Source organism: Tenrec ecaudatus, chromosome 8, assembly GCF_050624435.1.
Source record: "Tenrec ecaudatus isolate mTenEca1 chromosome 8, mTenEca1.hap1, whole genome shotgun sequence".
Lineage (NCBI taxonomy): Eukaryota > Metazoa > Chordata > Mammalia > Afrosoricida > Tenrecidae > Tenrec > Tenrec ecaudatus.
Window position 1 is genome coordinate 145,901,151 of NC_134537.1, and position 14,610 is coordinate 145,915,760.

At 51.2% G+C, this 14,610-nt stretch overlaps 1 protein-coding gene across 1 annotated transcript; it reads right to left on the reverse strand.

Annotated features, from left to right (window-relative positions):
* Window positions 1-1,441: 1,441 nt before the first annotated feature.
* On the reverse strand, window positions 1,442-14,306 carry FKBP1B (FKBP prolyl isomerase 1B). The gene is made up of 4 exons (XM_075555814.1): window positions 14,118-14,306; window positions 9,553-9,600; window positions 2,915-3,027; window positions 1,442-2,019 (listed from the first exon to the last, which is right to left on the reverse strand). The coding sequence occupies exons 1-4, from the start codon at window positions 14,152-14,154 to the stop codon at window positions 1,891-1,893; spliced, it is 327 nt and encodes a 108-aa protein (XP_075411929.1). The 5' UTR covers window positions 14,155-14,306; the 3' UTR covers window positions 1,442-1,890.
* Window positions 14,307-14,610: the final 304 nt, after the last annotated feature.

Below are 14,610 nucleotides of genomic sequence, written 5' to 3' on the forward strand. Positions count from 1 at the left end.
GTGGCGCTCTCGTCCCGGTTAAGCTGAGGGACTTTGGGTGAATAAACTAAGTCGGCCTCTTTCTTCCTCTATTTTCTCATCCTAAAGCACCGCCTTTTCCGTAGGCGCTCACCCCTCAGCGGAGCTGATGAGGGCTTCTATGATGAGACGGGGAGATGCAATTGCCCAATGACACTGCCCAGGTCACACACGGAACATCACGTGCAGTGTCCTGAATCGCTTCCGAGTCTCCACTGACAGACCAGCACTGCGTCGGGTCCAGAGCTCTTCCCATCCCGTGCCAGCCAGTTAAAGGATATGTCCCAGTCCCCCTGCCTCCCACCCATCCCAGCCCACTGAGTGAGCAGCTTGTAAAAACCCAACCAGGGACTCCAGTGAGGTCAGCGTCTATGTGCATCAGAAGAAGCCGCAGATGGGAGGCAAGTTTAGACTCACACATGCCTCTCAGAAGGAACTTCGCAAGGTGAGCTAGAGCAAATCCAGATGCAACGAGGCAGCAGGTGAGAGACGGACAGGATTACGTTCTCTTCCAAGGAACTCGTGGGTGTGAGTGAGTGTGTCGCACAACCTCCCCCGTTTCTTCGGATGCACACAATGTTGTGTTTCCATCCGGGCGAGGGGCACGTGTCCCGCTTGCTCCAAGACTGAAGAGAGAGAGATTGTGCTCAGAAAGTGCTCACATCCTCCACTGGTTGCTGGCCTGCAGGATTTGAACCCAACACAAGCCTTTCATGGTACAGAGGGGATTCCTGAGCCGCTGAGATGTTTGCAAGACCTTGTAGGATTGCCTTGGGGTTTGATGATCTTTTAAAGCAGCGGTTCTCAACCTTCTTAAGCCACACCCCTTTCATACAGTTCCTCATATGGTGGTGACCCCCCAACCATCGAATTATTTTTCGTTGCTACTTCATCACTGTCATTTTGCTACTGTTAGGAATAGGGTGACCCTGTGAAAGGGTTGGTTGACTCCCAAAGGGGTCTTGACCCACAGGTTGAGAACCGCTGCTTTAAACCCTATCTGAATACTTAGATTCAGCATGTGCCGTGCTCACGCTGTACCTCTGAGGCTTATGGTCACTCTCCTGGCAAGACTGGACAGTTCTTTTTTTTTAATGCCTTTGTTCCCACCAAAAGGAGCCTAGTGGTAGAGCGGTGACGCATTGGGTTGCTAATGTCAAGGTCCACCGTTCAAAACCTCCAGCCACTCCTTGGGAGGAAGACAGGCTTTCTCCTCCCGTAAAGTCTCAGAAACCCACAGGGGCAGTTCTACCCTGTCTTATAGGGTCGGCGACGAGTCAGCATCAACTCAATGGCCATGGGCTTGGTTTCTTGGGGGTTGTGATGGTCTTGTTCTCCAAAGATGACTAGTTTGTGCGGTCCTTAAAGCACTTCTAATTTATAACAAGACGGGACAAGTATTTGAGCAGCACATAGCCTTTATTTTACATACTATTTCCAAATAGAATATCTGTTGAAGTTAGCAGCGAACAGAACAGACACACGACAACAAAGGTGACTGGCTCAAGTCCCTCTGTGTACAGCACGTTCATCCCGTGGCTGAGCACCTTGCGTGTCTGGCTGAAGGTAAGGTAAGGCAGTGTCGATTGTGCGAACAAGGAATCGGGGTTCTGCGACCAGGCGTGGCGACTGCATGCACAACCTGACACGGGTCGAATGGCAACTGAAGTTTCCTCAAGCGAAGATGTGCGGGGACCATGACAAACACACATACAGAGCAGCTTGGGCCGAGAGGCTGGAGAGGGTCGTGGCGCTGTGAGGTTATTAGCACACTGATCAAGAGCCCCGCGCAGGAGGAGCCGTCCCAGTGGCGGAGCAGGGCTAAGAGGGGGGCAGCAGGCACCTCCGGCCCCGGTGAGGCCCCTCCTGCCTTCACTCCAAGTTGAGCAGCTCCACGTCAAAGATGAGGGTGGCATTGGGAGGGATGACACCAGGGTGGCCCGTGGTTCCGTACGCCACATCAGGGGTGCAGGTCAGCTTCGCCCTCTGCCCCAAGCTCATCTAGCAGGGAGGGGAGAGGAGAGAGAGGACCCAGCTTGATTTAAAAGAAAAAAGCAAGAGAACGGTGGCATTGTCCCAAACCAGCCTCCCGGGAACTGGGCAGTCTCAGGTTGAGTGTACAGATAGGTAACACAAAGACCTCGGTTCTGCCAGACCAGAGGGGAGACTTGACCAGGGGACAAAGATGGCCATAAAGCCATCTCAGAATGCATTCACCCAATGAACTGATGGCCACACAATTAGTCTATGGCCCCAACAGTCCTAAGCGCTCATGGTCGTCCTTCTCCCTCTTCCCAAGAATCCTGAAGAGGGGACCCAAGACGACACACTCACACCCCAGCAAGCCACCCGAGAGGGGAGACGGCCGAAGCCACCGCAGGGTGGGAGGAGTGAGAGGCCTCCTCACATGGGGCCAGACCAAGAAAGAACGTGCACCAGGAATGTGCAGTGAGCAGGAACCCACTTGGGCCAAATGTTGTATTTGAGTAAAGTCTGTAGTTTGCTCAGAGGGTTGTCTGGCTGGCGACCGCTTGGTTTTCATCACTGTACTACAGCTGCGGAAGCTATCAGCATTTGGGGGCGCTGGGTGAAAAGCTCCGTACTGTTTTGACAGGTCTGAAATTGTTCTAAAAGCAAACAAAACTTGCTCGGCCTCCCCACACCCAGCCCTCTGCCACCTCAGTCCTATACAGCTGGGAGCGCACAGGTTACTTCCCAGCAAGCCTGGGGGATGAGTTTGTCCTGCGAGTCCCAAGTGACACACAGGCGGGCAGGGAAAGGAGCGAGGACGCAAAGCCAGGACGGCTCGCTAGAGGTCTGTGACAGGGTGAGGGCCAGAGGTAGAGCCCCGAGACCAGACTCCCAGGAGCCCCTTGACGGAGACTCCTCCTCCTACCTGGGCCGCACCCTCTTCAAAGCCCTTGATAACTTCTTGTTTGCCAATTCTGAACTTGAAAGGTTTGTTTCTGTCTCTGGATGAATCAAATTTCTTCCCATTTTGGAGCATTCCTGGCAAAAGAACAGGGTGAGAAGAGGTGTGGTCATGGATTAACTCACAGTTCGGGCCCAACAGGTCTTCAGACGGAATTCCGATTCTGTATAAGCCTGTCCCATTTCCAATCCACCCCATGGCCCAAGAAAGCAACCCAGACACTAGCCGGAACTCTTCCCTCTGCCTTACCATCACCTTCCACTTGTCCCCAAGTCCTGGGTACCTGTCAAATGCACATGGCTTTTCCTCACTTTGATCACTACCACCCGTGGTCTCCCCAAGCCCCCAGCACGTCTCCCTCGTTTACAGCATTGGTCTTCCTGCTCCCCACGTACCCCTTCGTTCCATCCCACCCGCACCTGGCTGGATTTTCAAAACCTGAAGTCTGATTATACCAGGGGGCTTCAAAAACTTTGGGGGGAAAATTCCATTTCAATTTATTTCATTTTCCCATGAATCTCTCTCTTTTTTAAGGGGAACAAATATTTAATAAGTCACCTCATGATTTGAGAGAGATGATGATGTCTAGGGGTGACATTGGATTTGACTGGGTTGGGTGGCAGGCCCTCATTGGCTCACTTCAGGCGCTCTCCAGCTTTCCCATTGGCCCTTCTGCTTGCATCCTGATTGGTCCTCATTTCAGCATAATGGTTGGTCTTATAATGCATGCTGTGCTTCTCCTTTTTGAAGCTCCCTCATATCTTACAATCGATCCCCCCACATGGAATCCAAATGCCTACACTGCTTTCATGGGTTTTAAGCCCTGTCTGTTCCCAGCCTGGCTGCAGGCCTCTCTTTGCACTCCCCTTCCTTACCTCCTGCTCACCTCACACCTTTCTCAAATGCCTCTGGACTTGAACTTTTTCATGCCATTTCCTCAGGCCTTTTAGCCTCAGGCAGAGCCCTCACCTGACTTCCCTGAGGTCCCCGTCCCCTTCCTCTCCCCGAAACCTGGCAAAACCAAAGCTCCCAGCATCCCCTGCTGCAGTGAACCAGCTGACCCAGTGGCTGTCGGTGGTGGTCTCCAGCCCCCACACAAACAGGTCTGTCTGCAGCTGGACCACTTCAGGGCCTCCACCCACAGCCAGGAGCATCTCCTGGCCTGGTCATCCTGGTAGTGCACTTGTCTCAACCCAGTGCTCAAGGCCCAAGAACTGTCTCCTTATCCAATTCTTATTGGTATCTCTGAGTCAAAGATTAGTCTTTCTGGCAGTGAGGCTTGTCTACAACTTCTTTCTGCCCCTAAATCACAGAGAAGGCAATTTGAGACCCAAGAAAGAGCTGTCGTGTAAATCCAGAGACCGGTCTGACCCCACTCTGTCATACACTCACTAGGTCACCTTCGGGAGTGTTTCTTCTCTCAAGGCCGCAAATTCACATATTTAACGGGGGCACTTAGTGTCTGCGCATCTATGATTCCATTCCTACCATCTACAACTAAAACAAAAACAAGGGAAACAATCTTATTTACCTACTTTCCCAATAGAATAAATTGGACTCTTGCCCTGGTGAATCAAGCAAAGGAAAAATCTACACAGATGGATGGTACAGAGATAAATAAAAACTCATCCACACAGACAGAGGCTGCTAAGATCATTGGATACACAGCCATAATTTTGCATGCTCACATCTACTTACATGCACACAGAAGAAGAATCAGTCTGATGGTCAGACACTAGGATGATATTTAGATGCATTTACACACAAGAACACACAGAGACCCCCACTGACGAGTATGCACATGGATGTGCCAGGCATGTACTCATCTGCTCCGTTTGAAGATGGACTTTCTCAAGCCCCAGTTCCTTCATGCATTTATGTCAGATCACTGTTACGAGGTCTGCCAGAATTCCACGAAGTCCAGGAACCAGTGGGCAACGACTGGAGTGAACAGTCACATCGCTGCCAGGCAGCAAATCAAGGCAGGTTTTGTGTGGGATGATTGTCATGGGGCCCACTGTAACCCACAGGGGGACAAACATGGACTCTGATCTCGACCTCAATTGACATTCAATTCCAGATGAATCACAGACTTGAATATGAGACAAAATAATAAAGCGTCTATAAGATAATAAACCAGAGACTAGCTTCCTGATCTAGAGATAGGCAAAGTTCTTGACCAAGGTACGTAAGAAGGTTCCTAACTATACAGAAAATGAATAAATTTGACTTCATTGAAATTAAGTAGTATCTGTTCAAAAGACACCACTAAGAGAAAAAAATAAACAAATCATCTTAAAAAGAATAAAAAGGCAAGTTGCCATTCAGAATAGATACAATCAACACAGATTTTGTCCAACATATATTTTTAAACTCTTTTAAGTCAGTAAGGAAAAGGGCACTTCTGGTTTGTTGCGGAACACCGAGTCTTTACAGTTGCAAGTAGCGACAAAGACACAACAATTGGCCTCAATTCACTTAGCAGGGGTCCTCAAACTTTTTAAACAGGGGCCAGTTCACTGTCCCTCAGACCCATTGGAGGGCCGGACTATAGTTTAAAAAAACACTATGAACAAATTCCTATGCACACTGCACATATCTTATTTTGAATTAAAAAAAAAACAATGGGGCAAAAACACCCGGTGGGCAGATAAATGTCCTCAGTGGGTCGCATGTGGCCCGCGGGCCGTAGTTGAAGGACCCCTGACTTAGAACAGTAGAGGAAGAAGGAGTGAGGAAGGAAGACGGAAGGCGTGGTTACCTGCCTCTGTGAACGAATACCTCCTCTGCGGAGACAGAAGAACTGAATGACTGTCCGAAGCATTGTGATCGAGATTCCATAGAATTCAGAATTCCTCATCAAAAAGTGGGGGAGGGATATAGAACAGAACTGAAAATTCTCAAGGGCTCTCGACGTTCTGGGATGGAACCCCAAAACGAAGCTCCTGAGATCATCTTAAAGTGTAAATCAAAAATAGACCCTAAAATCATCTTGAGACGGAACCATACTGTAGTTTAACTTAACTAGTAAGAGGGGTCTGCCTTGGCCATTATGCTGTTTTAAACATTGTATGGGATCGAATTGTCAATAACAACTTGAAAGATGAGATGGGAGACATGGGAGCCGGGATAGAGAATCTATGTTAATAAGGGAGGAGCAACTTTACAAAAAGCGGGTGAATACAGTTGGACCTCTCCGAGCTTATGTCACCACTAAGTGTATGGGGAAACTTGAATCAGTGTACGTGCTGCTGTGCATGACAGGGCTTCCCAAAGTTTGTGGAAATCAGAATTGAAAGAGAATGGAAATTTCTCAGGATGTCTTGAAGGACCTTTGTATATTGTCCACAACAAAATAAATTTAAGTAAAACTGAATTTAAAAAGGATCCATGACTTAACTTTTAAAAAGGACAAAATCTGAACGGGGCGGGTATTCAAATGGCCAGTAAGCACATGCAAAGACTCCCAGATTTATTAAACAAAGGGAAATGCAAATCAAAAACACACCTGGGTAACCACCAGAGGTGACCAAGGACAAAGCCAAACAAAACAGCAGATACAAAGTGTTGGTGAGGCTGTGGGAAGCTGTCCGGCAGTGTCTGCTAAAGGTGCGTATAACCTGTACATACCCTGCAACCCCATGTCGAGGAATAGACCCAACAGAAACATGTACATATATACACATGCACCAAAACACATCGGCAAGACTGTTCAAAGCCACACTGTGAAATATGCAAGAAGTCCATCCTCAGTAGGAAGAACGAATCAGTGGTAGCAATTTCACTGTAGCACAATGAAATATTGCACGGGAATATCACGAACATGCTACTATAGATGTGTATCAGTCAATGTTGAGTGAAATAAGCCAAATACAAAAGTCCCCTCCCTCCTCTCCAGGACAACAACAGAAACATGGGTGAAGGGAGATGCGGTCAGTGTAAGACATGAAAAAAAAAATTAACTTACAAATTATCAAGGATTCAGATGGGGAATGAGCTGACACCAAGGGCTCAAGTAGAAAGAAAAAGTTTTGGAAATGATGATGACAACCTATGTACAAGTGTGCTTGACACAATGGATGGATGTATGGATTGTGATAAGAGCTGTAAGAGCGCTTATTAAGTCATTAAAATGATTTAATAAAAAAGGTCAAGAGTTCATGCTTTATATAATTCCATTTCTGTACAATTTCAAGACAGCCAGAGAGATGGGAGGACCAGGATGCGGCACGGGGAGACCTATATGTACTGGTCATGCTTTAGGTGTGGATCTGGGCAATGGTTGGCATCCCTGGGTGGTACTCAGGGCTGCTTACCAAAAGCTTGGCGGTTCAACTTCACCCAGCGACACCTTGGAGGAAAGATCTGGAGAGCTACTCTGGAAGACCCGAGGGCACAGTGGAACCCCCCAGGACAATGGCCTTGAGTCAACCTTCGGGTCAGGAAATGAATTCACTCTCTTGCCTCAATTCTCAGCCAAACAGACAGTTTTATAAGAGGAACGGGAACACGAGTGAGGTACACACACTTAAAATAATCAACCCATTGAGATCAGGGGGGCAGCATTTGCCCAAGGACAAAGTTCAGAGGGGTTAGGTGAGGAGGGGGAGTGGACACAGGAAAAACAGGGAAGCGGTGGAATGAGTGGGGTTGCACGGAAGAGGTTACAGTCAACGAGATGAAGCAAATGTGTGTGAACCGTGGAATTGGAAACCAACGATCTGCTCTGTAAACCTCCCAATTCATAAGAAGAAATGAAAAACCACCAACACCAAAAAGTACCCCGTTATGGTGTACAATCTGCCTCTGACACACACACACACACACACACACATATGTTGGCCATGAGTCAGAATTAAAGGCAACTGCTGGTGGCTCCCTAAGGGCAATCACTTCGAACAAACACAATGGACTTGTCCATCTTGGACTGACGCTCTGTATTGCATGTGTTTTTAAAGTGCCATACAGTTTCCTGCTCAGAGCTGGCTCACAGCTGACCGTAGAGTCTAATGCACATTGCCAGTTTCCTGTGTGTATTGTGAAAAGTCTCTGCTGAAGATGTGGTTTCACTAACTTGATAAGTACCAGTCTGTCTGCAATACGTAGAACAGATAAATCAATTACATCGGTCAGAGGCCAGAGGACTCATGGGAATTAGGCCACATCACCAGGATCTAAAACACAGCTCCAGTCCACTGACGTCAGCGACTGGCAAGGCAGCTGTTGAGAAACATCCACACCGTCTGCCTAGAATTAACCTGGCGCATCACACTGGCCCAGAGAACTGCTAAAAATGGCCCCATCCGATTATGGCCTAGAAATTAAACTGGCTTTGCTGTCTGCTAAGTGGCTGTCACTGAGTTTGTCACATTGGGAAAGAGGTCACAAGGCAGAACATTCTCCCTGGGCTCATCCCTCGGGTCCCCAGAACAAACACCTGTTCAAAGCTCTTCCTGCTGGCAGTCCTGAGGAACTCCATCTAGAATACCCCTCAGCCCACCTGCACTCAGATTCAGATCCGGATCACAAGGGTCAGCAGAGAGGTGGGGCCCTCCTCTGGGCTCCCAGGGCTCGCTGATACAGGTACCATGACCAACACCCCACCCAGCACACTGCATGGAACTTCAGATGGACACATCTGCCTCCTACTCTCCACCCTTTGTAACCCAGTGCACAAGAATCCCTGGTGGAGTAGGAGGTTGCATGTTGTGCTGCTAAAATGCTGGTCAGCAGTTCCAAACCACTACCTGTTCCAAAAGCAAAAGACGAGGCTTTCTACTCCCAGAAAGAGTTGCAATTTTGGAAGCCCATGGGGGTCAGTTTCACCCTGTTCTAGAGGGCCGCTGTGAGGTTGTGGAAGAAGAGAGAGAGAGACCCTAGTGCCCAGCCCAACATCTCACACACAGTAGGTGCTCAGTTAGAATAAGCAGAGTTGAAAGCAGGCAGTCTCCAACTTGCTACACACTCCGACCATCTGATTTTTGTACTTCTTGTGGTTAGTAACATGTCCGGCATACAATGGTGTGGCATGTAATTTGCTATAGCTTTCATTCTCAGAGTCCAATGGTAAAATTTATAAAGACATTGATTTTCAAAGGCAATGATCATGAAAACAAAACAAACAAAAAACAGAGGCTTTTCGACTGGCATCAGAACGGGCCTTCGATGGGCTTGTTGGAACAGAACTCTGTCGTTAAGTCAGGGACTACCTGTAGTCTATTTCTAAAAGAGAACAGACATTCTGAGGAAACCAACCTCCACTCTTTCCTCATACTCTATTTTAAAACGAGAGGCGGCCTGGGAGGGGCAGGGCTCCCAGAACTTTTAAAGGGGTTCTAAATAACAGGCAGAAGGAGGGAGGTCCTGGGCCAACAGCCCGAACCAGCCAGACTAGCCGGCAGCACATCACTCGTGGGAGGCTGCACCACAGAAGGCCTTGTTGGTATAAATGGGCAGCAACTGACCTTGCAAGGGTGGCTAGGAGGAGTGGGGGATAGCTGGCCAGGGAGAAAGAGGGTGGGCTGCCCTGCGCCTTAGGCCTAGTCTAGGGGGCAGATCCCTCTGGAGGGGCTGTCTGGGTGGAAGTAGGGAGAGAGACCTACCTGTGTAGTGTACCACACACGTCTGGCCCTTCTTGGGAAATGTCCTTCCTGTAGGGAAAGAGCAGGCAGAAAAAGGGGTAGAGAGAATTGAACTACTCATCTGAGACATTCAGGTGTGACTGTGGCCAACAACATCCTCTTCCACAACCTAGATCCTGGCACTCGACTCTGGAGATCCCCTGGCCCTCGTTCTGGCTCCAGACCCTGTTACGAGCCAGCACCCTCTGACCTTGATTTCAATGTTCTGCCCTCCATTCCCTCAAGCCCACTCTCTCCTGGCTCTTTTCCTTTCTCTGATGGCTCCGCCTAGTTCTCCTCGCCCATTCCACCAAGATTGACTGAGAAGGGCTGCGTGCCAGGCCTGTGCCTGGTTCTGGGGAGGGTGCAATTCAGGCCAGTTGCCCACTCTTTTGAAGTGTACATTTTAACATGGGGAGACTGACAACACAGATGAACAAGATAATTAAAGACTGCTCGCTTCGGCAACACATCTACTAAAATCAGAGCGATACAGAGAAGGTAAAGACTGGGGCAAGAGCTCTGTAGAAAAGAAACACGATGATGAATTCAGAGGCAGCCACCATGAGAGGCGTGAGAGGAAGTCAAAGACGGTCAGAGAAGGTGACCGTTGAGCAAAATGTTGGCAGAGAGCACTCTGGGAGGAGGGAGCGACAAGCGCAGGACCCCCAAGGCTGGGACAGAGGGGGCGTGCCCTGGGAGAGGAGCAAGGAGGGCAGGTGAAGGGAAAGATGAGAGAGAGAAGGTGGGAAAGCGCCGTGTGGATTTAATTCTAAGTGCCCTGGCAGGCCGCTGGAGGGTTTTAGGCAAGATTATGACATAATCAGAATTGAGATTTTATACGATCGCCTTGGTTGCTGTGTGTAGGATGGACGGTTAGGCGTCTGTTGCAATCATCTGGACAAGAAATCCATGATGGGTGGGGTTGGAGGGGAAATGAGATCGGAGCTATGCATTGGGAGCAGAGCTTCCAGGGCATGCTCAGGGATTGGATGTGGGGTCCAGGATGAGGGCAAAGGAAATGACAGGAATGAAGCCTAGGCTTTCAGTTCAGGCAACTAAATGGATGAAGGAGTGATGTCCTGAGATGGGGAAAGACGGATGCCAGCCAGGCCTAGAAGCAGAATTGTTTGACGTGGGAAATAGTTCACTGCATATTAGTAATTGAACCCGTGTAAGCCCGTGCTTACCTTGCTTATTGGATACTCCACCACTGGGTGGCGCTGGAAACCATGGGTCTGCTTGACAAAGCCCTCTTGTCAGCTGCCATCCAGACAGCCCTCAACTCTCAGTGACCCCAAGCACAACACAACAAAGCGCTGCCCGGGTGGCCATGTGCCATCCATGATCGATTGTGGATCTGGCCATGGTGAGCCACAGGGCGTTTACTGGTTGAGTTTCAGTTAGTTGTCAGGATCTGTCTTGCTAGTTGGCTTTTGTCTGGAAACTGCAGTCACCTGTGCAGCGTCCTAGCAACGCAGAAGCCCCCACCGGACAGACGGGTGGTGGCTGTGCCTGGGCTGGGACTCAAACCTGGGTCTCCCACGTGGACGGTTCTCCCCCTGCATCATCATTGCCTTCCTAGGTCGGCAGGGTGGGCATAGTCAGAAGTTACCTGATGGCGATGGGTTGGGTTTGGGTTGAGGAGAGCGTGGAGGGAGGAGCCACGAACCTGCCAGGGAGTCAGGGAAAGCCCCACAGAGGAGACTGTGTCAAACGGGGCCTTACAAGGCGAGCAGGGGTTTGTCGGAGAAAGAAATGGGAGGTGATCTAGGAAGAAGGCTTGGCAGAAGCCAACGTTAGAATCAAACAATAGGAGTCCTGTCGTTCACTGCCAGGCCTGGTGGATAGAAAAGTTCGCTATAACTGGCTGAACAGAATGGTGTCTTTAACCACTGTAGGAAGCTAGGTGAAGATGGAGCAGAAGCTAGTCGTGGGAGTAGGGACAATAGTAAAAGATGAGGCTCTGGGTGGAAGGTAAGCATAAGCCATAGGACCGAGGGCTGATAAACCACCCAGCGGTTCTCAACCTATGGGCCGTGATCCCTTTGGGGGTCGAACAACCCTTTCACAAGAGTCGCCCAACTCATAATAGTAGCAAAATGACAGTGATGAAGTAGTAACGGAAATAATTTTATGGTTGGGGGTCACCACCACCTGAGAAACTGTATGAAAGGGTCACGGCATGAGGAAGACAAAGAACCACTGCACTAGCCCTTCTGAGTGAGACGGAAGGGGCTTTCTACTCCCATAAAGAATTAGTCTCAGAAACTCACAGGGGCAGTTCTACAAGTGGGCATGGACTTGATGGTGGTGAGTCAGTTATGGAATAAATGGTGTGCCCCTCAAAAGTTGTGTGGTGCATTTTAACTTCTATGCCTGTAGCTGTAATCCCATTTGGGAATGGCTTGCCTTTGTTATGTTAATGAATCTGGATGACTGTCAGGTGGACTTCAAATCCATCTCTTTTGAGATATAAATGAGATTATACCTGTTAAAGAAGCAGAAATGGGGAAGACAGGTGGCGAGCCATGTGCGGCTCACCCAGGTGCTAGCAGAAGTGAGAGGAGCCGACGACTTTCCCTTCCGGAGTCAAGGGGAGAGGAAGCCTTCCCTCAGAGCCGGCACCCAGAACTTGGACTTCCAGCCCCCTTAAATGTAAGAAAGTGAGTCTCTGTTGATTGGAGCGCCCCGCTGTGGCAGCTCTTTCATAGCAGTGCTGGAAAAGGAAGACAGATCCCAACAAACCTGGAGGCAATTAGAGCCATGAAAGCCGTTTTGTTGGGGAGTCCAGGGATAGGGTGGGGGGGGAGAGGAATGGGCACATGGGCATGTTTCTCAAGCAGACTTTAGGGTGTGAAGGGGATAGAGCAGACTGCAGGGAGGGGAGCGGACACCGCTGGGGTGAGGAGAGGCTACAGTGGGGGAGGTGGGGCTGCAAGGAAGGGAGGTGAGATTGAGAGGGGGAGGACAGGCTGAAGGGGGGGTGAAGGTGATTGAGGGGTGTTGAGATGGAAGGGGGGCTAAAGGGGGAGGGGAGGTGGAAATCAGCTAAATTTGGAGACTATGCAAAGCCCAGGTGAGGGCTGGTATTGGCCGGAGCTAGGGCAGACTTAGGGGTATGGATCCTCTGAGACAAATCACGAAGACTCCACAGGGCTTGACCAAAAGCTAAGTGTCCCCAATGAGGCAGCATCTTTGTTGAAATGCTTACTTTTATTTCCCCCCTCTGGGCTCTTGTGTGTTCCCTTGACTGGGCGTTCAGACAGGACCCGCAGCAGAAAGCCAAAGCTCCTTTGGGTTTTCCCTAAAGGTCTCAACTCCTTCCAGAGATAAGGTCTCAAGTCACTCCCTCCCCCAAGAGGGAGGATGAGGAGAGAACACTTAAGGTAAAGGATCCCGTGAACCATGGAAGGGAGAAGAGGCCTTCAGGAACATCCCTGAGCTATTTAGCAGTGCCCGGGGGCGACAATGTGGGTCCCATGGTCTCCGAGAGATGCTTCCAGGGGCCCAGTTAGCAAGGTGCCCATCGTGCGCAAATAAGTGTATCCTGCACAAGTGACAGGTATTATCACTAGGGACTGCTGTTTTTAAGCAACATAGGCAGCGTGGAATCGGAAGCATTCCAATTTCATGGGGTGGGGTATCAATACTGTCTGCTTGTGAATTTAACGGTCAACCCCGGCAGCTTGGTGCCTCCGGTCTGGACAACATTTAAGAAGGAAAGGCACGGCTATTCACTACACACTCAAGCCGACCTATTCAAGGAACAGAGAATGGAACTTGGGGGTGGACATGAAGACAGCCCAAGTTCTGTTTGGGACTGCTGACTTGGGTGTCCCCTGGAACGTCTAGGTACACGTGGCGCCGCAGTTGGCGATATGGACCACTGTGGACTCAGGTGGGAGGAGGAGTGGATGGGCGTCTAAGAAGTGGAAATCTTCAGTTTCCCCGAGGGGAATGAAAGCCACGGGTGACCACCCCCCACCCAGCCCAGACTGGGGCCCGGGGCGGGGGGGGGGGGCATAAAGCGAGATGGACAGATGGAGGCAGGCTCTTCCCAGACTGGCTCTGTCCCTAGGCTCCCACTGCCCGGCCCACGGCGACCCGCTCGACAGGATACCCTGCGTGGGGCGCCTTAGAAGAGGGGAGCAGTCACGAACCCACCCCCCCGCCAACGCAAGTCCTTCGCCGGGTTCCAGAGCGCACCTGGCAGGGCACGGGAAGCAGGGCTGAGACCTGCCCCTGGAAAATGAGCGGCGGCGGACACGCGCGCGCGGTGCCCTCCCAGCGGCAGCCAGAAGCCCGGGGCGGTGGCGGGGCGCAGACCACAGCCTCGGGGCCGCCACCTTCGTTGCTCTAGGTGAGTCGGCGCAGAGGGCGGTGGTCTTTTGGACCCCTCGAATCCCAGGCAGGGTCTCCTCCCCCGGCTCCCCGTCTTAGGCCCGCGCCCCCAAAGGCAACCTCCGCCACCTTCGACTCAGACCCCCGCCCGGCTCCGCCTCGGGACCCCTCCCCCTCCCTCCCCCGGCTCCGCCGCCCAGTACCGTCTCCGGGGGAGATGGTCTCGATCTCCACGCCCATCGCGGTCCCACAGGCCCCGCCTCCGGGGGGTCCACGCCGCTGCCCCGACCCCGGCTCGGCTCCGGCTCTGGCCCCGCAGGTTCTCCGGCTCGCCTCCCCGCCGCCACTGCAGAGCCAGAGGAGGTGCGGCTGGAGTCGGGACCCGTGCGGGGAGGGGCCACGGGAAAGGGGCGGTGGGGCGGAGCCGGGCGGAAAGGTGGGTCTGCCGGGGAGGGGCCCCAGGAAAGGGACCCTGACGTGGCCGTTCCAGAGCCTAGCCTGGCTCAAGATCTCTGCCCTCAAGGAAGGATGGTGGGGAGGGACGCGAGAAATTACCATCTCTTTCACTTCTGTCCTCATCCACCCAGCCATCCATCCACCTACCCATCCATCCATCCATCCATCCATCCATCCATCCATCCATCCACCTACCCATCCATCCATCCATCCATCCATCCATCCATCCATCCATCCATC